This window comes from Panthera onca, chromosome A1 (assembly GCF_046562875.1).
Source record: "Panthera onca isolate mPanOnc1 chromosome A1, mPanOnc1 haplotype 2, whole genome shotgun sequence".
NCBI classification, from domain to species: domain Eukaryota; kingdom Metazoa; phylum Chordata; class Mammalia; order Carnivora; family Felidae; genus Panthera; species Panthera onca.
Genome location: NC_138339.1, coordinates 15,619,870 through 15,646,818, shown reverse-complemented (window position 1 = coordinate 15,646,818; position 26,949 = coordinate 15,619,870). Strand labels below are relative to the sequence as shown.

At 34.6% G+C, this 26,949-nt stretch overlaps 1 protein-coding gene across 3 annotated transcripts in view; it reads left to right on the top strand.

The window, feature by feature from the left end:
• Positions 1-26,949, top strand: part of CDH18 (cadherin 18) — a 489,837-nt gene that overhangs the window by 456,464 nt on the left and 6,424 nt on the right. Inside the window, exons 10-11 of one of the 3 annotated variants that reach the window (XM_060634390.3) lie at positions 4,006-4,123; positions 22,491-22,742. In XM_060634390.3, coding sequence (XP_060490373.1) covers positions 4,006-4,123; positions 22,491-22,742 — 370 coding nt within the window. The remainder of the gene's footprint in view (positions 1-4,005; positions 4,124-22,490; positions 22,743-26,949) is intronic. The other 2 variants (XM_060634394.3, XM_060634393.3) reach the window with 2 other exon arrangements.

Sequence of the window (26,949 nt, the reverse complement as noted above, 5' to 3'; positions counted from 1 at the left end):
ACCTATTACAAGAGAAATGGTCTGAATCTTCCTATTGTTTAATTTTGCAGTCTTTGGTTCATTTAACCTTATGTTTATAGACTTTCTAGAGAAACTTTGTGTGTTTTGATGCAGAGTAGGAATCGGGAACTCTATTTAAATAATAATTTGTGAAATAAGTTTTCCAAAGCACATTTGTATTGCCCAGCTGTACAAGGCTCCTCTTTCTATAACAATCGCTTTTAGAATTACAGACATTTTTATTATGGATGCTGTGCATCTACATAAAACAGCATGTGGCCATGGCAAAGAGATTAATCTTTTGTGAAGCAGAGGTTTAAACCACATATAACAGCAGAGTTCAGGTTGATTCAGGTATCAATACACCTGAAATACAGCAATATATTTCTCTGAGTTAATATAGTTCCCTGTTCTGAAAAAAAATCTTTTAAGTACCTTGCATGAAAAAAAATACTAAGAAGAAAATCATGCATGCATGAAATTTGAAGTCAGTTCCCAAAGTAAAGTGCATTCAAAATAAATGAGATGGGCCTATGCATAAAAACCGAAACGTAAATGATGAGGACGATTTCTAGCTTATTTATACCAAATTTTCCCGTGTTTGTATGTGTATTTCATTAGCAGCAAACTTAGGAAATATAACATCTGTTAAAAAAAATGTATTGTCTGATACCGGCCTCCCTCCACCCTGTCAATTATTAACAATATAACTTTGTATGAAAAATGTACCTAGATCAGCAGACATCTTACACTTAGATTTGACAAAGATCAACCTCGTTGAACTAACAAAGGTTGGTATTGTTATTAAATAAATATATGCTCCCATGTGAGATTATATTATAAAGCAAATTCATTGATTACTTTAAAGAAGATACAGTGTGTTCCACAGAACATTCTTTTACTTTAAATGTTTAGTTAGGATTACCTCATTTACCTAAAAGAAGACTACATTATTTGTATAAATCCGTGACACTGACTCGTTTGATTTTTTTCCCCCTAATAAAGTACTCAAGAAGTAATAGACTATGGAAAACACATTTAAACAGAGGAATATATTTATTTAGTAAACACCAACTATCAACTTGGACTCCCCCTCCCTTTAGTAGAATAAATCTGTAACTGCTTCTCTCAGATCTTTCAAAATAATCAAAGAATTTATGCACTAATTACATAATATGCATATGATAGGAACCATGTAATTTCAGTTAAAAGGAGTGAGAGAAAGCAAATTGTTAATGGATTGTACATCACCAACAAATTGAGCAAACGTCACAGGTAGCAGAGTGTAGATAAATCATTACTGACAAAAGAATAGAAAATATTAATGACAGATACATGGCACTTATCTAGATATCTAGACACTTAAATCTTTTAAAAATCACAAATATGTTGGCTTCTTTTTTTTTAAGTTTATTTATATTTTGAGAGCGAGAGGGAGCATGAACACAAGCAGGGGAAGAACAGAGGAAGAGAGAGAGAGGGAAGGAGAGAGAGAGAGAGAGAGAGAGAGAGAGAGAGAGAATATCCCCAGCAGGCTCCGCACTGTCAGTGCAGAGCCTGAGTCTGGACTCAGTCTCACTAACCCTGAGATCATGACCCGAGCTGAAATCAAAAGTCAGACGCTTAACAGACTGAGCCACCCAGGAGCCCCAAACATGTTACCTTCTGAGCTGGGTTTACTAATAAAAGTCCAAGGAAACAATAAATGGAAATCTATTTACTACTGAAAGAAAAAAAGGTAATCAGTAAACAGAAAAATTGAATATACCTTCTCGCATCAACAGAATATCTCAGAGTTCTAGACGAAAGTAGAGCAACAGTCTTTGGTTTTGGAGGCATTTTTCAGAAGTTTGGAAAAATATTTAAGTGTAGATGCGTCAGCAACAATTCTGTAGGAATTCAAGATGCATGGTTCCCTCTTAAACAAAAAGTGGTAATCAGCTCATCATTTGCTACGGACATGAGATCGAGAAATCTTTGAGGAAGATAAATTTGCTACACTGAGCTTCCTGGCAAATGCAGATTTGAAATTACTGGTATAAAAATGGAAAGTACATTTTGCTAAAGATAACAGTAAGACAGTAAAGATAAAATATAGATTATATCAGTGCTCAACAAATAGAATAAACTTAAGTATAAACACATTAAGGAAATTTAAAATAATGTATAAATTAATTCCAAATGAGAAAAAAAATAATTGTCCCAAACAAGTAATAAGGGGAAACATAAAATAATGCACTTGAATATGTGTCCGTAGGTTTTGAGGTATCATCAGCATAATAGGACTCAGAATTAGAGAATGACAGTGAACAAAGTGTAGGGGGAGATAGGACATTTCTTTTCCAAAAGAAAAAAAAATGTACATTTACATTATGTTACCCTGAAAACAATCTTGAAAATTTGGTAGTTTTATTTCAGTTTTATATTAAGTACCTGATACGTACAGAATGTAGGTCTGTTCTTCAGATTACACTACACATTCTCTGACCTCCATGGAGCTTTTCATGCACTTGAGAAAAGTTGTCAGATTGTTTCTGATTACCCATCAGTTTGTTCTCCTATCAAGTCAAAAGCCAATAGCAAGGGAAGAACGATCTATCCAGAGAGCAGCTGTACTTTAGATGGAAAAGAAGGCAAACATCAAGGAGATACGTACATTTTTCAGTTCATTAAGTAATAGCGTGAAGGGAAGGAAAGAAGTGATGAATGATAGAGACTTCTTGGAATATGTGGGCTAGAAGGAGGAGGCTTTACCTAGGATTTCTTTCTGAGAAAGTACATCTTGAACAAGGATGCCAGGGTGAGAGCCGCATGCATATACGGACGAAATGGATCACTTCTATTGCCTGAAGCACTTTTGGCAATGAAATGCGTGTGGACACATGCTTTTCTGGTCTCACTGCCACTGATGATTCCTTTTTAGTACTTTTATATTCGTCCTCATCTGCCAGACCAACTAATGGGCTCAATACTTGGACAGGAATTTACGTTTTAACTGTTGCACATACTGGTGTATTCTTTCACTCAGAAAAGATGGAAATGGGATGAAATTGAGTAAGATGTTTTTAGAAATGGTAACAATTTTTGAAATGAACACACTATATTTCCCATATAAGACACACTCTTTTCACAAGCTTCTTGTTGCTCTCTTTGTTCTTAATTTATCTAAGGAAGGGATAGATGAAAGATACCTAAGTATTAGGATACAACGTTTTAAAAGAGGAGAATATTGTTCTGCTTATTGGTTTGGCCATTTTCTCCTTAAGAGTGTAACGTCTACAGCTATTGGAATTTGTGTTCTGTTCTTCGGTCACCTGGAATGTTTTATTTATGTATTCAAACATTGTCTGCTATATAATGCACAGGCTCCAAATTTTAGACTGCTTTCTCCCAACCATCGTATATGAGAAGTATTCCATAAAACTCTGAGTGGTCTGGTTTTGCCTTTGCTACTATTTTAACAGTTAGGAGTCCCATCACAATCCTTTAGGGTCTCCGATCCTTATCTGTAAAATAGAGGGGCTAGATCATGCTCTCAAAAGTTCCCCGAAACAATAAAAACAGTATGACTCCACTGTGTTTGCATGTACTGAGAACCAGGAACACCACAAATCTGTTGTACATAAACACTAGGATATTTATATTTGTACACATGATACTCATGTTTCCCCAAACAGGTATCCATACAAAATCTTGCGACTAATTGGCCCAAGGTACTGTAGGTGATAAAGAAAAAAAAATAATAATAAATAAATGTCTGTGCTATGCTAGAAAATAAAGTGTGAATGATTATAAATTGTACTGTACTGTAATGTGTTTCCTAAAATCTCATATAAGACAGAGCCAATTAGCTGGTACGTTTATTAGTTAAATTTGAAAGCAGGCAAGGTGGATCAAGGGGGCCTTTTAAAATCCTTTTGTGATGACAATTAAATATGTTATAATTAAAATCAAGGGAATAAGCAAAATTAAGTTTACTATTTAGTATTTGCTTTCTCTCTTTAGGTTATTCATACCATCAGTGCTACTGATAAAGATGATTTTGCAAATGGACCAAGGTTTAACTTCTTTCTTGATGAACGCCTGTCTATAAACCCAAACTTCACTCTGAAGGACAATGAAGGTGAACACGAATTACATATACTTTTTAATCTATGTGAGATCTGCTTTGACTTAATATGGAATAGGCCTGAGCAGTTTTGTTTTATTTTTACATACCCATGAACAGCTTGCAAATCCGCATTCAAAGTCAGTTTGATGTTAATGTGTTATGATCTGTGAATAGCTTGTATTTAAAATTGAGCCATATGTACAAATAACTTTCATTGAGTTTATTCAGAAGCATTCCTTTAAACAAGAAATGTACATGTAATATGCTCTTGGGCAAATTTTAAGAGAAATCTTAGCTGACAAACATGTTTATGAGAGCTGCTTGCAATTGCTAGGAGGTAGAAAAATTTTAAATTAGGAAAAATGAAAAATATGTCCTAGGGACAGTTAGTAAAGGAAATGCAATGTTTGAATTCATCTTGCATTAGCAAGGCTATCATAATGTGGTGTACAAATTATATTTCCTCTTGTTATTATGAATATTTTTCAAACTATGGGTAGAAAATATGCATAATTGCAGAATATTTTGTAAATTTTGAATTACTTCTGCTTAAACTTCTGTATTATGTGGGGAAAGAAAGAACACCATAATCTAGTACCTAGAGAAGATTCACCATGATTTAGATTCCCTGTTTGGTAGATTTCTCCAGGTCCTGTAAAAATCAATCTTCTGTATGTAAAGGAAACACTAAGTCATTCTCTATGTGCAGTGTTCTGATTTGTATCAACTTTCTTCTTACCCCAAACTATTTTTGATCATGTCTATCTGAATATGCTACTTTTGGAATTTAACACTTGCCTCAGAATCCTTTCAAAGAAACAACAGTGCATCCACTTAAGAGTAAACATTTAATTTCCTCTCTATACACTTCAGGGAAAAGGATTTTCAAACACCAAAAAAAAAAAAAAAATGCTGTTACTTAATGTCAACTCACTAAAACATTATTTCCATCATTCCTAATTCCTTCTTTATATTATCATAACAAGAAGACCAAATTGTACATGTGGCCATAGCAAGATTCATATGAAAATACAAAGCTTGATTGTCTCTCATTTTAACTACCCTATAGTCAGCTCTATGTACGAGAATAAATATTTGTGCATGTTTGTATCTGACATATTGTATTAGTTGATTATTGTACATTTATTCGCATTTGAATATTCCATTCTACAATCCCAAATATATTTAATGTAAGTATGTTAAATATGTAAACAACTCTATTACTATTTCCCATATTTCAAATACTTGCAAAATTTGGAGAGCATTCAACTTTCTGCCTTAGTAGATTAAAATCATATCTAGATATCTATATCTATATCTATCTATATATTTCAGTTGTTTGTTTTTACATTCCAATAAGGATTTTATTTTACATTTTTAAGTAATTTTCATTTGATGATATAATGAAAATTTGACTTGGATTTAAAGATGGGCATTCAAGTTATTTAACCCATGTAAGTATAAGTCCAAAAATATTTTTAAAAACAGGAGAATTTTAATATTGTTGAGACCCACTCTGTGATTAAAAATCCGCATACAAATATATTATATCTGGAATTTGTGAATTTAATGAATGGCTACATTCAAAAGGGCTTAATTCAATCATTTGACTCACCAGTGGTAGGAACTCATTTCCCTCAAATATATACACTCTTGAAAGGATTTATGGTGCTGATGTACATATTTTTACATTTGTTTTAAATGTAATTTTTTTAACATTTTTAAACATACATACAAACAATTTTAAATGTAAGCTTTTTAACGTTTGTTTTAAACATACATACGAATGCTTTGTCAAACATGTGAGGCCTATGGACAGTTGTGTAGGGATAAAGATGTTTTAATATATTTGTAAGATTATTTTTTTAATGTTGGGAATTGATAAAATTATAAATAACACAGGAAACTTTCTTTTGGATAGGTAAAACAGCAGTTTTTAGAAAAAAAAATCAGGTGCATAGCGGAAAGCATGAACTTATGGCAAGCCGATTTGATTATGCTAGATAAGCCACCTAAACTTTCCGAGCCTCAGCTTTTACATCCCTAAATTATGCTTTAAAATACCCACTCTGGAACTTTGGGAGAGTTAGTGATACCATATGTAAAGATGGCCTTTTCTATAAACACAAGACAGTTATGGATAATAATATGTAAAGATGAAATTAAAAACAGAATAGCCATACCAAAATGAACGCACTCATACATATATATGTTCACAAGTGCATAAATAATTCTCTGGACAACAACCAGCACAAAAATAAAAGGAGTAAATATAAATATTAACAATCTAAGCCTGCTGAATCCTGGTAGCTTAGCATTTATATGCCCCCAGAACATACAAAATATATCTAAAAGAAACAAAGACAATGAAAATGTGTGTGTGTGTGTGTGTGTGTGTGTGTGTGTGTGTGAGCGAGCACGCACGTGCGCGTGCACAGGCACTCATGGCTTACACAAAAGTACACCTTCAGGGTGGAAGGCAGACCTAGCCTCCGAGCCAGGATGGGTGATCAGGAAGCCTTTGGTTGAGTAGCATCTCCCAAACTCCTAAATGGTAAAGACTGAATAGAGAGAAAAAGAGATTTCCAAAATAAGAGAGAAGTGTATATATTATTGTTTACTCTAAGCCCGCAGATCAACACATTAAAAGGTAGACAATGAAATAAAAAAATAAGTCAGAAGGTGAATTTACTCTGAATAATACAAAACACATAAGTGATCAGAAAATATTTTAATAAAAGTATATTTAGGATTCTCAAAATTAAAAAAAAAAAAATAACATGTTTACAAAAAGACCAAGAAGCAATTAAGTCAAATGAGACAATGAAAGAAAACAAGTCTGTATGAAAACAATTTAAAAATCCCTATGAAATCAATGAATTAATTAAATCCTTATCAAAATAAAACTATAGTTTTTGCATATATAAAAAAGTATATAGAACCATATAAGAAACATACAGTAATTCAGTTTTATACATGTAATTATATATAAATATATAAAACTATAGTTATTGACTATATAGAAAAGTATACAGAACTACATATAGAAATTTATAGATATTTAGGTATGTATAAAACTACATATATATGTTTATATTCTTAAGTTTATACTGTAATTACAAAGACATATACCTGTATATAAACATATATAATATACATATATGTATACACATACACATAGACACAGATATAAAGAGAGAACAACGCAAATTACTAGGCAGCATTATCTCTAGACAGGACACAAAGAATGTTTAACAAGTCAAAGGTAAAATTCATTAATTCAAGCAAAAAAGCTCAGGTAGATCAAAACTTTAAAAATTCATAAGAACACTTAGCAGATATGGAGTATAACGTGCCTAGAAGAATTAAGAAGAAATTATAGCAATCAACAATATAGATAGGTAAAATTACTTGACAGTTTCTCATATTGAAAATAGATGTGTCCTTACAATGAACATAAACAGCAAAGCCAAGCACAAAATCAAATCTTCGCTTGGATATGACAGTTTAAAACTGGTAAATCTCAGGGGTGCGTTGGTGGTTCAGTCAAGTGTCCTACTTTGGCTCAGGTCACGATGTTGAGGTACACGAGTTCGAGCTCCACTTTGGGCTCTGTGCTGACAGCTCAAACCTGCTTCTGATTCTGTGTCTCCCTCTCTCTGCCCCTCCCCTCCCACAGAGAGACTCTCTGTCTCTCTTTCTCAAAAATAAATTTAAAAAAAAAATTTAAAAAACCCCTGTTAAACCTCAAAGATAAAGAGAAAAATCTTTACAGTATCAAAGACAAAATGCAGAATAATTAAAAACAATGAGAATTAGATTTAAAGTAGATTCCTGTGTTAATTTTTTTTTAAATTTTCTTTAATGTTTATTTATTTTTGAAAGAGAGAGACCAGTGTGAACGGGGCAGGGGCGAAGAGAGAGTGCGACACAGAATCGGAAGCAGGCTCCAGGCTCTGAGCTGTCAGCACAGAGCCTGATGCAGGGCTCAAACTCATAAACCATGAGATCATGACTTGAGTCAAAGTCAGAAGCTTAGCCGACTGAGCCACTCAAGTGCCCCTAATATTTTTTTAAAGCTGAAAGAGGTTGACAAAAACCACGTGCTCAAAATGCTGAAGGAAAATAATTTGCTATTATCAATAACCTTTCCTAGATTTAGTTAAAAATGGTAAGCTATCTAAAATCAAGGAAGACCCCTTAGTTAAGAATTTTTTCCAATGTATAAAAAATAAGTTTTTACTGTTCGCTACTGACATTTTGACAAATATCGTATTAATCTTTGCCTTCAGGATCTCTGCAGAATATAATAGAGAAGAAAAAAATCTTGTAATTCATGTTTTATTTCATATGTTAAAGCTTGAAGAGTAAATGCTAAATTAGCAGAATAAAAGTCTGTGATTTCCAAAGCAAGGAAGGATTTTCAGAAAGTTAAATAAAAAAGCTTATTTTATCAATGAAGCACAAGGCCAGAAAGGAGAATAAAAGATGGAAAGTGAAAGCATAGAAAATGAAAGAAGAAAGTAGAAATAAGTTCAAATATATTGTAGTCATAATCGGATTAAATATCATTTTTCATCAAAGCTGTATATAAATATGCTGCTTAGACGAGGTGTACCAAATTCAAAATGAGATAGGAAATTTTATATAAAAAGTTGGAAATATTTACCCATTGCTTCAAAAGAAACAACTATTGCTGAAAAAAAGAAAACCCATGATCCATAGGGTCTAAAATAAGACATTTATTCAGCTCACATGTTTACAAAAGAGCACATTCTGGTAGGTTTCTGATAGGTTCATCTAAGCAACTCTTCTGGTCTCAGGACACCTACAGTCACTACAACTAATCCGCATTGTAAAAATAAAAATATTCTCACTTCAAAGAGAAAAACGTAACCATGATAAATAGAAACAAAACACAAGATTATCCTTGTTAACAGATGATGAAATTGTCTATAGGAAAATGTAAGAAAGTCTACAAAAACACCTTGCATAGTAATGGGATGTTTTGCCAACATTTTTGAATACTAGCAAATGCCCCAAATGGATCGATTTCCTATATTAAAAAAAAAACCCAAAACTACAAGAGCACCTGGGTGACTCAGTCAGGTAAGCATTGACACTTGGTGTCGGGTCAGGTCATGATCTCCAGGTTTCATGCGTTTGAGCCCTGCGTAGAGCTCTACTCTGGAAGTACTCAGCCTACTCCAAGATTCTTTCTCTCCCTCTCTCTGCCCCTTCCCTTCTTACAGTGTCTCTGCCTCTCTCAAATAAATTAATTAATTAAAAAAATATATATGAATAAATAGTAAATCAGGTACAATTTAAAATGGCAAAAACAAATCGAGCAAATTAGCACAAGCCCTTCTAAAATCATTAGAGGAAAAAAAATCCAATACATAATTTTCAAGTTTATTCTATATAAAGAGCAATGTTACTGAAAATATAAAAACACACCCCAAAATAATATATTTACCAAATTACTTAATCAGAGCACTTAAATTTTCATATTAATCTATAAATTAAATCTAATTTTAATGATAAACTCAATTAGTCATCTGTTAATAAAATGCAAATAAATAGTAAAGGATTAAGAAAAGCAAAAATGTATTGAAAAAGATGATGGAGGTATGTAATTAGCAGAAACAGAAGAAGAGAGGACATATCCTAACAGATATCTAGACATTATAAAGATGAATACAGTGAGTGTAAACCCAGACAGTTGGTTTTTCTCTTTTCTTTTTTTTTCTTTTTCTTTTTCTTTTTTTTTTTTTTTTTTGCAAGTGCCTGACTTAAGCTTTGATTGCCACGGCCCCCACTTTGAGGAGGGCTATCTGGAACAAACACCATGCCAGCCACAGGACTAGATCAAGATCCAGGCTGCCTCCCCCTGTCCCGGGAGACTCTTTGTTTTAGAGACCTTGATTGATTTTGATAACTGTTGATTTGGGCCTTTTTCTCTCTGCCTCTCTTACGTTGCTTTAAATTCCCACTCTTATGTTTTAAATTCATCAATAAAGAGTGAGTCTCCCAGACCTTAGGACCCACCCTTGACCCCAATACCAATAGAACTTTAAGGCCCCTCCACATTCTCTTTCTCTCTACACTCCACCTCTCTGTGTGACCCCAGGCATGCCACATAATTTCCAGGATGTGTAAGTAATAAACATTTTTTGTTTTTTGTTTTTTTTTTGTTTTTCAAATTTTCCTAATGCTTATTGCGGAAGAGTGTCTTGCAATCATAATAAGAATTACAAAGGCTGGTCCAACCACAATATTAGTTATTGATAGGCTAAGACTAGCATAAAACAATGAAATACTCTTTGAATATGGTACTAGTAGAGAAATAAAGAGAGGAGGAGAACAAATTCAGGGGAGTGAATAAAATTAGATATCTAAATCTATGTATAAGCATATGACCTTGACAGAAGGCAAAGGTAGCATTTTTAACCATTGTGGAAAGGGTAATACAAAAAGTACATAGAAAGGGACCGGCTGGTTATCTAGATTCTCTAGAACATCTCAAACACATGAATAAAATAGATAAATTATAAATTATATATATATATATATATATATATATATATATATATATATATATATATATGTAAGTTGACCTGGGTAACATTGTCATTCTGTGCCAGGTATCACTTCCACTGACTTTTTTGTGTTTTTCTGAGTTTTGTTTTCCGTTACTCTCCCATTCCCGCTATAGCCCTTCTTCCAAATTACCATGTACTCAAAGATAGTACCAAAAGTAAGGGTGAACAGAGTATGGTGAAAAAGGAGCCCAGCTTAGCAGATATTTGAAAGGAATAATAGACAAAAGAAATTGCAGACTAAAAATAGATTTCAGGCTCATTCTTCCAAATATTTGCTAGGATAACAATGTAGAGCTAAATAAACTTGGTCTGTGGATGGATCCTGAAAGTCACTTCCAAAGCAGAGAGGCATTGAGATTCACAAGAAAATATATAAATACTGGCCCAGATCTACTCACCACTTCTTACTGTGTTGGAGAAATCACTGGGAATTGGAGCTCAAAGGACTTCCCTCAGCAGAAGATCACAGGACATTGCAAGGGTCAAGCAGGATGAAAGAGAGGCAGTTAGCATATATTGGGATGCACCTAATGTGAGAAAGAGAAAACCATACTTAAATATCTGACAAAGACTTTTTGAGTGGACACATGAAAACATTGCCAATTTAAAATTTCTGGTAAGGTGATAAAACTCAAATAGCCACTGCTTAAAACGGAATCAGTAATCAGAAAGATGGAAAAAGAAGGAACACTGCCCAAGAGGACACTGCTTTCCTCTCATTCTCACAAGGGAGTTGAGAGGTGACGTCAGGGTCCTTGGATGCCTCCTGCTCTTTTGAGTCTTATGGAATTTTGCTGTCTCTCCTGATTTCTATCATCTATCAAGCTTCAGTCACTTCCCTCTTTTCCAAAAGTCTTGGTAACCCTGACTCCATCCATACTCAAGACATAACTGGAAAAATTTAATGTCCTTAAGAGAAAATTAGCCAGGACTTTGGCTACCCAACACCCAATACCCAACAGTCATTAGACAGAAAAAAATCCATTTTGTTTTTAATGACAAATGGTTATATGATAACTGGTACTTCCCTCATCACAACACTTGTCACAGGGTGGGCTCTCTCCCCATTTAGACTATAAAATCCAGGCATACAAGGAATTTTGTCTGACTTATTTAACTGCTGTATTCCTCACTCCTACCACGGTAACTGACACAGAGGAAACTTTAAGTAAATATCTGTTAAAAAAAATAAGAGGGAAAAACAAAGAAGAAAGTTTTAGGGTTTGACTCTGGAAATAGGTTGGCTCTATTTGAAACCCGATTTCTCTGCTAATTATGTGTGAAACCACCACCAAATCCTTGTTTCCGGTGTGTCTGTTTCCTCCTTTGTAAAATGGAGATATGGACACAATCATTACTATTTTGTAATTTTTAAGAGAGATGAAAATATAAAGAATTTGAAATCACATACGAAGGGCTACATGTTTTAAGGGGCACACTGAAGGTAACTAAAAAGTAAATACATAGATGGAAAAATAATATAAAGAATCCAAATAAATTACTCTGAGTAAAGAAATATTTGAGTTTTAGGTGGGAAGAATATGTAACTATCTCAGAGAAATTCCCTAACTCGACAGACAAGGAAATAATTTTACCAGTTTCCAATGAAATTAAATTATAAAGATAATAATAAATGGTGCTGAAGTACTTATTTGCGAAATAACGAGCTAATAGTCGATGGATCTTGTGTTAGTGACACTTGAAAAAAAGAACTACAATAAGATAATCCTCTTCCTGTTAGCATAGTACTCATGTGACAATCAGGGAAATGTATTTTAAAATACTGAATGCCTCAGTATTTAATATAATTACTATAATATTAAATATAAAATCTATTAATCATAGGGGCGCCTGGGTGGCTCAGTCGGTTAAGCGTCCGACTTCAGCTCAGGTCATGATCTCGTGGTTTGTGAGTTCGAGCCCCACGTCGGGCTCTGTGCTGATGGCTCAGAGCCTGGAGCCTGCTTCAGATTCTGTGTCTCCCTCTCTCTCTGCCCCTCCCCACTCATTCTCTGTCTCTCTCTGTCTCAAAAATAAATAAACATTTAAAAAAATCTATCAATTTAATAATGTTCCATTGATAAAATATTTGGAGCTATAGCAGTCAAATGAAAATAAGAATAAATGTCTGAAAAGGTAAAGGCAAAGTATTAAATGAACAATATATAATTAAACATCAAACAAAAATAGCGATCTAAGTGTAGTGTTTAATCACATTCATGAGTAATAATTATACTGTAGAAAATAAGAATCTTTCTTGGGGTGCCTGGATGGCTCAGTCAGTTAAGCCTCTGACTATTGATTTCAGCTCAGGTCATGATCTCATGATTGTGAGATCGAACCCCACATTGTCACATTGTGCTCCATGCTGAATGTGGAGCTTTCTGAAGACTCTCTCTATCCTTTTCCCTTTGCCCCCCAACTCTCTCTCTTTCTTGCTCTTTCTCTCCCTCTCTCTCTTTGTCTCTCGCAAACGAGAAAATATGTTTCTTTTTTTTTATTGTTAATGTATTTGTGTTCGAGAGAGAGAAAGAGAGAGAGATATTGAGAGTGTGGGGGAAGCACAGAGAGAAAAGGAGAGAGAATTCTAAGCAGGCTCCACACTGTCAGTGCAGAGTCCAACGCAGGGCTCGAATTCAGGAACCACAAAGTCATGACCTGAGACCAAATCAAGTTGGACGCTTAAGGGACAGAGCCATCCAGGCACCCCAAAGTAAATATGCTTAAGAACTGTTTATGAAATGGACTTTGAGTATTTTCAGTAAGAATATACTCATTCATTGTATCTAATTAAAAACTGAAGAAAAGCACCTGGAAAACACACACACACACACACACACACACACACACACACACACACAACTTTTTTTCATGGCTTGACATTTACACTGGCTGTCCAGCATTCTACAGGAGACTCACACTGTATAACTATTCATCACCATTCTTCCTCTCTCATCTTACAAAGAATTTTTTTCTCTAAAAGAAATCTGTAGTCAGCTCTTAAATTAACATTGTTTTCTCCTACCACTAATCTGTAAGGGGGCATGCGTTGTCTGTGCTGTATAAGGCAGTGATCTAAGCTGTCCAGAATGTTGAGAATTAAAACACAAAGCTCCTGCTTTCAGGGGACTTGCCGTCTAGTTGGAGAAAAGAAGATGTTATGAAATGTAACTTTTAACTGAAGGCAGTGACACTTAGTTCACTAAAGGTTGTACTGAAACGTGATTTGACTTTAAACGATAGAATCCGATCCACCAGGTAGAATGAATCTGAGAATACTTTTCAATTAGACTGGAAATCAAGACAGCAGAATGGTGACAGAATGCAGCATCATTTAGAAGAATCTAGCCAGGGACATGTGGTAAGGCAGAGACACAGACATTTTATTCACTATTCAGAACACACGAAGTATTAAGTACTGTGCTATCTATGTCCCATGCTTAAAAAAAAAAAAGATTCTGCCATTAATCCTTTATTTGTCCTAGTACAAAATTGTGGTGAATAGAAAATTTTGTACTTAACCAAAATCTTCAATATTTATCTGGAAAATTGTGACCCTTACCTATTAAAATACTGAAGACTCTGATTTGGAAAGTAACCAAGTGAAGAGTTTCTATTTTTTTTCTTTTTACAACATATATAGCGAAATATATATTGTAAATAGGTTTGTTTGATAAATGACCTTATTTATCATTAACTAACATGGCACTAATAATACAATTTTATTTAAAATTAAAAACCAGAGTTCAGAAGATAATTTTTAAGTCACAAGCATTTCAACTTACATTACTCTAAAACAAGAACAAAAAAAACATGAAATTCTTCCTGATTAAAATGTAGTTTTTCCTATAATCACCTTCTCTTGAAATTGTAATAGGTAACTTCACTTTAGGCTCAAAAACTCACATTGTTTAATTCCAGCTTCTTAACCAAATATCTATAGCTAATGAACTCTGGTCATGTAACCAAGTCCGTGAGTATAAGCTTAGACAAGGGTTCTGTGCACACGATTGTTGTATTTATTCATTTTGTAATATAAAAGTGTAATCTAATCCCCCAATATAAATTATCATTAGTCTACCAGGTAAGACTGTTCCGCTTCATAGTCTTTATGCTGCTTTCTTGAGGGACTAGGTTTTATTTGATGCAAGGAGATTTGCCAGCCTAATTCCTAGGCTTAATTCTAATTGTCAAGTGCATTTGTAAATCTTACAGATTTTACACATGGAAGAGATAATTTATAACTATGTGTATACGTGTATCTCTGTTTGCAGGGTTCCGAATCACATATAATAAGGCTTTCAAATTTGAAAATCCTTATCATGATTTTGTTGATAATTTGCTATCTACTCATATTTGTCTCTCAGTTTTCTTCTTTAGATATGCGTTTTCCACTTTGGTAGACAGTCCCATTCTTTAAAAATGAATGAGTCCATACCACTTTTTTACATAAATGACCTGCCCCAAAAATTACCATTTTAATGCCATTAAACAAAAGATTCTGTAGACTATCCTATTCTCTTTGTTGCAACCTTTTGAAGATTTTGTTTTTTCCTTGTTTTTATTACCTTTACTTGTTTCTTGGTAGTATTAATTCATACTTCTGAACATGAAAGTCATATCATTTGTAACTTGTCTTACGAGTTTTAGCAAAATACTTAAAAGGCACTGCTGGAAAGTACTGTTTTCCTTGTGATTATTTGGGTTTGGTGAAAGTCTATCTGAGTTTACACTGAGTTTAAGATAAGGACCATTTTCAAATTTGACTATTTTTTTTTTTTAGTTTTTTTTTTAATTAATTAATTAATTTATTTATTTATCTATTTTGAGAGAGACAGAGGGTCAGTGAGAGAGGAAGTGAAAGAATCCTACATGGGCCCTGTGCTGTCAGTGCAGAGCCCCATACAGAGCTTGAACTCACGAACCATGAGATTATGACCTGAGCCAAAATCAAGAGTTGGACACAACCCACTGAGCCACCCAGGTGCCCATCGAATTTGACTATGTTTAAAACCTCTTAAAGAGGTGTCATTTAGGGCCTTTTCTTTCGGATTTCACAGTCCATTGGTTTGAAACACATCGGAAGCCATGAAGAGCCTTGATGTATAGTTTGTACTTCTTTTGCACCATCAGGTTTCTCGTAGTCAATATTCCCAGAGTTTATTTTTGTCCTTCAAATGAGAACTCGCAGCTGGTGTTGTAATGTGCTTAATTTCTCTGCAGAGTCTAACCATTGAAAATTCCGTTTTTAACCACAGGGCTTCGAGAGACCATTTAGCCGTTTCTCCCAATTCCTAAATAAAACAACACCCCGCAGTCCTGAGAATATGGTTGCAGACGATGCCTCCAACATCCTCTAGTGGATGTGGTAGCAGCTGGGCCCTGCTGAGTCACTTACCTGCAGTCTCTGGTGAGGCTGAGACACGCTGTTTGGGTTCTAGTAGGGATCCCCCTTCCCTCCCAGTCAGATCTCAGTCCTCCTTACTCGCATGTAGGTGTCACACCTGCTAGCATCATAATGTCCTCTAAGGGAAAATAGAGACCCAAAGCTTGACTAGGAAGAAGGCAGAGGGTTCATATGCCATCTTGAGCCTAAAATCGGAAAGCGTGACTTCAAATGCAGTGATTTGTTTTAATGGCCATTTTGCTCTAGATAGGAAAATATTCTTTTGTTTTCTTCTTAGTGATTTTAATCTCTGTTGATTTTTTTTTACTTTTATATATATTTTCCTAATGTATTTGGCAGACCCTACCTCCTCTCACCTTTTTTCACTCCCATTCACAAAAGAGTGACAGCAAAGAACAGTTCTGTCCTACTGTTCTCTAAGCACAAGTATAAAAGTAGACAAAGTAAAATCTACCTAATATTTACCATTCCACACCACTTTCCTTTTTGTTTTCCTTTTGTGAAACTGTAGGTTATTCTCTGCTTTAATTCTTTCCTGGCTCAGAAGGACATAATGCCCCAGGAGTCACCTCTACCCTCTGCTCTCAGGCAGGGGAAACATTAAAACAACTTCATAAATAGGGTTATGTGTTCACTTTTTCAAGCTAAGAATTTATCCTCACAATTTCCTTCTGTGTTTACAAATTTAGTGACTCCAAATGTAATATCTTCTACTTTGATTCATCCATTCCCACTAAAAATAATAGTATTTGTTAAAGGTATGTGATAAATAATGAGTAGAGGGCTTCTCTTGTAGTTCATACACTTGTCTTTTTTTTCTGTAAACAACCCTTATCTCTCCTTCTACAATTATTATATTATTGTGGTATGGTTATGGATTATTTTGAATTTGGGGCTGGATTTCTATTTTAAAAGTTTCTGTTTTTTATCACCTTCTCCACTCTTATTAACACTCTTATGCATATTCATATGTGTTATTCATGAGCAGATTTGCTGATACTCTTCAAAGTTCATATTTTTTCTCCATATGTATTTATATTTTTTAAGTCTCTAATACATAGTCTTGTATAGAGAGATGGACAAGTTGATGGTAAAGAGGAACTGAACAGTTTCAAATGTGGTTTTAAAATGTTGATAATAGATAGTAGCTTCTTTTTGGGAAAGATATTTTCCCGCTGTGAATGGAAGATTAAGGCTCAAAGGAAAATGGCAAAGCAGCTCAGAATAGCTATCGCCTGGCATCTGATAAAGAATAGATTTCGACAAATTGATGGCTAGGCTCCTTTAAGAGCATAGTCTATGTTTCTCTATGTACTTGGTGGAGCCAATTAAGGTAATTATAACTATTTTACCAACATATATCTTTTTTAACGACTCTGAAAGCAGAAGCCTTAGACAATGGATGCTTGTCTTTATCTGGGATTTAAAGATGATCAAGAAGGAGTGTGGCAGATGGTCAAAGGGTTGACATTCCAGGGTGCAAATAAGAACATAATGACATATTGGATCATACATTCGTGGTTTGGCAGAAAAAGCAAGGGAGGCCAGGAGGATGTTTACAAACTTAAATGAACAGGCATAATCAGGAGGCTGAAAATTGATATTAGGGCGATTCTAGGGTAAAAGAAGGGGAAGTCAGGAAGCAGGAGAGAAGCAATAAACATTTAGTAGAGAGCTTGAGGAGGTAATGCTGTTGAAGTGTTAGAGGATATGTAAGTTCATTTTCCTTTTAATGTCTCAATACATGTCAACATAATAAGGAAACTGTAACAAAAGACAAGTTCCTGCTGAGTGTAGTTCAAATCATTATTTATCAAGTACCTATTATGTGAGAGGAGCTGTACAGGCAAGCAAAAGAGCATTGTTTCATGCATGGTCTCTGATAACAGTTAAATTATGAGTATATCTTATTGCTGCCGGAAGACCAGAAAAAAAAAAAAAAAGGAAACAATATGAAGTCATGCATATTTATCTGTCTGGTGAAATTAAGTTTCTAGTTCCTAGCTTTCTCTTCAGACATTAAAAAAAATTTTTTTTTTAGTTTAGTTCAATTAGAGATCCACATCTGGGGATCTTAAATACATCTGCTGTTCTGATGGATTTAAAAATATTATTTTAATAGTCTGCTGGCTGTGCTTGAGAGAAAGCCTATCTTTATACCTGTATTATCAAACGAAGAATCCTATGAAATGGTGGGGAGTGTATGGATGTCTAATAATTTAAATTTTGAAGAACACATAGTTTTAATACCAAGATATAAGGCAATTTTGGACTTTAATATAAGATCTGTTTTTGCCCCAGGGAGTATTTAAAAAGCATCCCTTATTTTAACTTAAATTGTATTACAGTTTATATTAGTAGCACAGAGATTAGAATCTTTCAAGGTCTTTCAAAATATTGAACAAAATATAATAGGACACATACTATTAGCTCAAGAAAATTATGTCTGAATTCCAGAAGCAGTATGCAACTTGCATTATACTATCCTACTCTGTAGCCTTCTGTCCCTGTAGAAGCTTAGAGGTTGCAAGTGTACATATAATTCACAAAACATTTTATTGTGAATATTTTATTGTGAATTATCAGCCAGTTATGAAATCCCTGTAGTTCTTGTAGCTCCAAAGTGATTTTTTTTCTTACTATGATTGCTTTTCCAGTCATCACAATGTTTTCTTAAAGTGTCTACATGAAGTCAGATATTGCATATCTGTATACCAGTCTCCTTACATCCTCTCCTATGGACCATAGCTGTTTACAAAAAAGAAATAAATAAATAAATAAATAAATAAATAAATAAAATATATATATATATATATATAATATATATTATTTATAGTTTTATTATATATTTATTATATATATTTGTTAGATATTATATATAGTTATATATAGTTTCATATTGTTTATAGTATTATATATTATTTATAGAATAAAGAAATAGAATATATATATATATACATATATTTGTATATAATATATAAAGAATGCTTTGACATCTGTGTTGAAAACACATTCAAGGCTATTTCCAAATTACACTGTAGATACACTTGCTGGGAATATCAGGAATATATTCCAAAAGACGTTAATAACTAAGAGAATCTCCCTATTTTTCTGGCCATTTTCTGAGACCCTTTGGTCACCACCTAAATCCATATGCAACATGTAGAATTTTCACACTGTTGCTTCAAGGACTCTTTATATGACAGATTTTTCTAAAATTTTTACCATCCCAAAGTCCTCTCAATACACCCCCTTTGGGTTAAAATAGAACTCTTAAGGTGGTAAACCCAAAAGTATGCACAGTATTTCAGTGCAGTCTTCTCACTAAAGAGATTCATAGATATTCCATATTTTACTGAATGATTCCAGTACTGTTTAGTTTATCTGAACTTCCTATGGCCTATTCCTGCATTCAGAGATACATATTACAAAATAATCGCTGTTACTCAAGATCTCTCATATGATATTTTTACTCATCTAATATGCATCTTTATTCACATTGTTTTAGTTGAAGTTCTTTGTGCTAGCTGTCCAGTATCTTCTTGAATCCTAACCAAATATATGTTCTTGGCTTCCAAGAGTCCTATGAGCTTGTGTCTTCATTCAAACTATTGAGAATCAGAATTAAGGACCAACCTTGGGTACACATTGTTAGAGACTGTCCTTTATTTAGCATTGATAATCAGTACTTTTCATGTTCCATCCTGCTATGGTTGATCTTTATTAAGCTCATATATTTTTATCCACTTGGAAATGAAGATTTTCTATATTGCTTGGTTTATTTTTTTTAATTATACGTCAAGTTTGGGATTTGTTGTTGCTCTTGAAACCTAATTTTACAGTTTCAATGAAACAAATTTTATTATCTGTATAAAAATACATTTGTGTGTGTGTGTGTGTGTGTGTGTGTGTGTGTGCATACATACCTTCTTACCTCTTTCATTTTAGTTCAAAGTTTTCTTGTTCAAGTTCAGTGAGCCTTCAGCCAAGTACATTTTTTGCAGCTCCAGTTAGGTACACAATATCCCATTTGAAGAGCTCATTATTCTGCTCTGCTAAATCTTTCTAGGTAGGAAGCTCTTTGCTTCCTGAATCCTCTTTTCTTTTCAAAAGTCAAACCTACAGCTGGAAAAAAAGAAAGAATAGTTTTATGTCTCTGTGTCTGAGAGCTTTCTATTTAAGAACTTAAGGTGTACTAGAAACATGTTCTGGATTTCTCTTTGTTTCCGATCGTGTTTCTGACTGCATTTCCAATAATTATTCTGAAAGAGAGTATGCTTCCAGATTAAGAATCTAACGTGTACACTAGGCCAGAGCCATAAAAGGGGGTCCGTGACTACCATTGCATGTTATATCATTGTACACGTTATTAACCATGTTTATTGAAATCAGGGACCAGTGCCTTCCATCTCTTCTTTGGAGGCCAGCAGTGGGATTCTCAAACATGTTTGTGCCTGTGAACACTTAGTTCATACCTTTTCCTTAGACTAGGGAGCTGCACATGTAGGCAAGTTTATATTAATCATGATGCAACGTCCTACAGCTGAGAGGCGCGCTGCTTCAAAGCTCAGGTCTCTGGGCGAGGGCTTGTGACTGTTGTAATTACACAATACACATGATGCAATTTCTGCATTTTTTCTTTCTCATTCTCAACTTACTTCAAAATAGACAATCGATAATTTTTTTTTCTTTTCCACTGGGTAAGAAAATCTTTTGTAATTTGTCATTGGATTATGTGTGCTCTTTAACAAACCTTCAGTTATGTATATGTGTGCACATAAATGATCATATGTGCATATGATTATAAAACCATATAATTCATGTGTTTTATTACATTGAATATTTGAAAAATGTGTTATCTTTCTACTGCATTAACTTGGCAATATAAAATCAAGAAAATATAACTGTAGGGTATTTTATCATGGCTATCTTAAACATACTCCTAGGTAATAGCATTTCAATTTCCAGAATTAAAAAAACAAAAAGATAAACGAATCCCTAAGTGTAATTGTCTAATGAGTCACTTACTTTTTAGTGAATTAACTAAAATTAATTAATTAGTAATTAACTCGTAGGTGTACTTGCAGGTTAGATTCTCTGGAAGAAAGCTCTGACCTGGAGTTTAGAGGGCAGATTGTTTACTGCAGTGCGCAGTTGGGATCAGCGTCTGTGGGTCAGTGGAAGGAAGCAGGTTGAGCAGCGTGTAAATTGAACTTCCGTGCAAATTTAATGCCTCGCAGTTGGCCCAATAGTAAAGCTCTGGAACTAAAACTGCCTTTCACTATGTCTACATTCAATGGAAGTGGCTCCACCTTTAGAACCTTGAAGCAACGAGTCATTGATGATATGCTGCTCCAGAAGGATGCAACCCAGGGCCAGGTGATAATGTGCAAGTAGGGCAGCTACTTATTCCATGCAGGGGGTCTGTACACCACATCTAAGTGTATACCAGAAGGGTCTTAAGACCAACAAACTCGTTGGACTGAAGAATAACAGTACTAAGATAACCATATACTATGTGCACTTGAGAACATCAGTGTGATTGGAGGTGAATTGGTAAAAAGGCAGTGTGATGTTGTGGTTTGGGAATGTATTGGGGTTGTATCCTGATTATTTACTAGCTCTATAACTTTGGGCAATTTATCCTCTGGGACTCAGTTTCTCTATTTTTTGATTATTATATACAGTAAAAATGATTTTTCCTAAAATATAAGACACTTAACATCTTCCCTCTATAATCTATAATCCAGAGTGACTATGCAAGCAATTAATGTAATAGATAGCATTTTGAAAGCACATAAAAAGTAGAATTAACTATTTTATTCATCATTAACTTTCCATGGTGTGCCTACTATATAACAAGAGTGCTTCACATCACAACTAAATCTTAAAAAGTTTATTAATTGATCTGGTCTCTCCACAAATATATTATCTATGCCAGTGGTCCTTGGGCTTGTTTGTACATTAACATCATCTGAATAGTTTGCTAATGCCTGTGTTGAGTCACCGGGTTTGGCGTGGGGACCACTGTCTCGTTTCAAAGTTTAGGACCCATTGGCTTGAATCTGTATTCTTTTAAGTCTTTTTGCCTTCATGTCCATGTCCAACATGATTGCTTCTTCATTCCCCTGTCTTCCGCTCTTTCCCTTCTCTTTAAATTTGGGCTCAATTGATTTTCCAACTCGGTATCTCAATTTAAGAACATAGCTTAGTCACTCTTTAAGGATCGCCCCTTCCTGTTCCTTTGTCCATTTCATAAACTAAATTAAAAAAAAAAAAAAAAACATACCCATTTTATCCATTAAAGGAAATGTGAATCTTGACCGGCGGCTTTACTAAGTACATTTTGTTTTGCTTATGTCTATCATAGATAACACAGCCAGCATTCTGACAAGGCGGAGGAGATTTAGTCGAACTATTCAGGATGTGTATTATCTCCCCATTATGATCTCTGATGGTGGAATCCCCTCTCTCAGCAGCAGCAGCACCCTCACCGTCAGGGTTTGTGCATGTGAGAGAGATGGGCGCGTACGGACCTGCCATGCGGAAGCGTTCCTGTCCTCGGCTGGCTTGAGTACAGGAGCCTTAATCGCTATTCTGCTGTGTGTTGTCATTCTCCTAGGTAAGGTCACCCAACTCCTAATGTTGTATGATGGCGATTCCGAATGTACCGTATGGTGGCCAGCAGTGCATTAGAAAGGAGAGACAAAGAAAATCACTTGGACGGGACTTAAAAATTAGGAACCCAAAATTTGGACCACAAAGTATAGCTGCACAGACTTCCTCTTAATTAACTTTCTCAATACCCGAGCTGATGGAGAGAGACTTGGATTGAAATGTGAGTGAAAGAGTTGAAATGTCAGAAGGAAAGATAGGTTCAGAGAGAAATCTTTTTGGAAAGGATCTATCTGGGAAATAATTGATATTAAAAATTCTAAATACCACATTGAAGGAGCTTTTACAATTTATTTCAAAGAATATAAGTGACATGATTCTCAGATGAATCTAAGCGCCGTATAAAAATAGATTTCTTGTGGAAACTTCTATTAGCCTAAGATATTACTTAATCATCAATGTTAGCTGAATTTTAAAGTACAAAGTCTGAATCATTTTGACGTTAACTATGTTACATTTTATTAAGTTTAATAGGATTTTTAGTTGAGATTTGCATTACATTTCATTTTAATAAAAAATAAGATACTTCCTCTAATTATATATATATATATATATATATATATATATATATATTATCATTTTAATAGTCTAAGTCTAATCACAGCCACACTTGAAGCTATTACTGTAACCTCTTTAGAATCGCTATTTCAACAAGACCACAAATCCGATTCTTATAATAAGAGAAGTAGACATAAAGAATCCTTCTGTTTTGTTCAGAGGGTAGATATTTATTTTCCCAGCATATCCACTCCCTTCTTCCTTTCTCTTAGCATCTTTATCTTTTGCTCATTTTTTCAGTACTGTGTACACGTGGGGCAAAATTTTTAAAAAAACAAAACTATATGGTTTGTGGAGACAGATGTTTTGTTTTGTTTTGCAAGGAGTGTTCCTTGTTTTGTTTTTGAGGTTAAAGATAAATCACCAGTGTGGAAGGAGTGGAGAGCAAGGCAGAATGAGGCTGGGAAGTGGAATGGATGGTTAGGCAGCTGTGAGACAGTTTGGGGCTCCATTGAACATGGTAGATGGTGGGTTTTGTTCTCAGCGTGTCAAGAGACGTTTCAAGCAAGAGAATCCATTCATAACATTCGTATTTGGAAACAATGAGTATAAAGGAAGTAGAGAACAAGTCTCATGATGGCGTGAGAGCATGTAGGCAAAGCAATTAGGACAACAGTGCGGCTGTCTTGCTCAGCCCCCTTTGTACTAGCATAGTTAGAGCACAGGTGAAGAGTAGTAGATAATATCAAGATGTTTTAGGTGAAATCAAAAGTGATCTTGGATAATATGATGCAGATCCCTGGATGAACATTTTTTATCAAAATCTTAACAGAATGATTAATGGAAGTGCCTAAGATTCATTTCGAAACTGCCACATGGAGAATTTCATGTCAGTGAACTAATATCTAATGTTTATGACATAGTGTATTTTTAATTTTTTTTTAAATTTAAGTTTATTTATTTATTTTGAGAAAGAGAGTGCAAGAGGCAGAGAGAGAGAGAGAGAGAAAGAGAGAGAGAGAGAATATCCCAAGCAGGCTCCCCACCATCATTGTGGAACCCCATGTGCGGCTCGAACTCACACACAGTGAGAGCATGACCTGAGCCAAAATCAAGAGTCGGATGCTCAACCGACTGAGCCACTCAGGTGTAGTTTTCTTGAAACAAGTTTCCAAGGGCTAAAAATAAAAGAGCTGACAAAAAAGTGATCTTGGATAGATTAGATAGATGTTGTCTGAGTTAGAAGAGGTTCAAAGAAGACTTTTCATCTCTTGCTGAATGTGGGTGCTGAGCCTCACTGAGCTGAGGATCAGAAGTGCATGTTGTTGAGGTCACTACAGCAGGAGACTATAAAGAGAGAGAGATAATAAACTAGACGGAGCTGTGACGAGCTCATGTGTGGTCACAGTGTCAAGAAGGATGTGATAGCAGTACAGAGGGAAGGGACGTTCAGAGAAGAAGGAGGAATAAGTGCAAAGTATAATGTCATCAAGGTCAAGGGAAAAAATAACATATCAAAAAGCACAGACCATCCAACAGTATCAAAAGCTGCTCAGATATTAAATAAATTTTGTATCTAAGTCTACCAATCGCACTTAGCGACAGGGAGCATGGAGGTTCATTGCACCGCCGTGGAAGTGTTTCACTGCAGTATAGTCTTACACTAGATGCGTGGTAGAAAAGGAAAACAGGAAAACCAGGCTTTCTCAATTTTATTTATTTACATATTGATTGGTCACAACTGCTATTTTCTAAAGACATTTATGTATTGCTTTTTTTTTTTTGCATTTGATAATTGAAACAAAAACACACAAAGCCAAAATGGAAAATAAAATAAAATGAAATAAAATAAAATAAAACAAATACAAATATTGATTCCTCTATGGTTGCTAACCTAAACCACAAAGAATAGAACCCAGTAACTTTAGTATAATTTCCTCCACAGTCCTTATTTTGAAAGATAGATCATTTGGAAGAGTCACATTATCTTTGCCTTTTGTTTTGACTTATTACCATAAAACCATCTTTCTATGCTAAGATAAAGGCTTAAAAAGCTAATTGAAAATGTTAATATACAGGCAAATGTAAGGTATATTATGTAGAATAACATTTTATTTTTTCATGAAACAATACTTTCCTTTAATTGACTTCATGAAAATGTCGTTTCTCCTCTGGGGTAAATAAGAGAGCATTCTAAATTTTATGCTCTCCCTCAGGACTAATGGAACAAAGGTGTTATTTAATATGTTTACTCCTTCATTTTTTATTAAAATTCAAAAGTGTTTTTACAGTTTTATCCCAAGGTTGCAGAATAATTTCTTAAGTTTGGTGTAAGCAACAATTATCTATAATGTAATTTTAATTTTCATGATATTTTAAGGGTTTTTATTGTTATTCAGAAGATACCTAGTCAAGAGACTTAGAATGTAGTCATTTTTAGTTTTGAAATAATGTTGGCTAATGTGCGAGCTTTTAATTTTCAAGGAAAATATCAGCTATACCGGAGGTAGTGAAACTTTATTTTAGAACTTTTTTTTTATAATTCTTAAATAATGCTAAAAACTAACAGCTATACAAATGATGAAATTAATATATTAATAGTGAAATATGTTTTAGTTATTAGCTGTTTGTGGACATTACTTGTATAAACACAGTCCTGGTTTTGCCACTGATTAACCATATGATCTCGGGTAATCTGTACAGACTCTTGTTTCTGTATACAAATCTATAATAATAAAACATCAATTAGAAAAGAACTTTAGAGTTCTATAAAATTTATGTTTTTGTATAGGATAAATATGAGTCAGTATTTTGCAGTATGGTCAGACTCCACCTAAGTGTGTATCAATTATCTGAAATTGGTGCTTGAAAACCAATGAAACTCTACTTGCAATGGTAGACGTGCAAGTTTTCAGTTGGGTTATGTTCCATCAAGATTACTGTTTAAGATCATTTTTAAATAGGATGAATGGGAGAGAATTTAGAGTGAGCCTTTGCGATGCACTCAGAATTTAGTTCTACAGGAAGGGATACCTGGAGTTCTCTTTCCCTTCCAGGGATCTGACATTTCTTTCCCAACCTCATCCCATCACATGTGAGAGGGTCCAGAGCCAGAGCAGGTGGTAGAGCAAACCCCAATCACACTTGGGACACAACAAACCTTTCAATCAGGCTCTGAATCAGACCTCTGGCATCAACCTATAAGCCCACACATTACATAAAAGCAAGTGACTTAGATGAGTCCAGCAGCTGGACTATTCCTACTCTTGGATATAAATTTCCTGATAAATGAGGATCAGGGTAGATTTGATGTGAGGAGAGTGAGGGATTAGGAGAGAAATGCGGAGGTGATGAGGAGCTAAATGCCAACCAGTTTGTCACCTGTGATATCTTAACTGTGTGGGCTCCTCTTGGTTTGAAGAAAATAAGTTTCCTTGACAAGTGTAGGGGCGCCTCGCTGGCTCAGTCAATTGAGTTTCCGGCTCTTGATTTTGGCTCAGGTTATGATCTCACCGTTCATGCGTTCGTGCCCCACATTGGGCTCTGCGCTGACATTGCGAACTCTACTTGGGATTCTCTCTCTCTCCTTCTCTCTCTTCCCCTCACATGTTCTCTATATCAAAATAAATAAATAAACTTTTAAAGAGAAAAAAAGA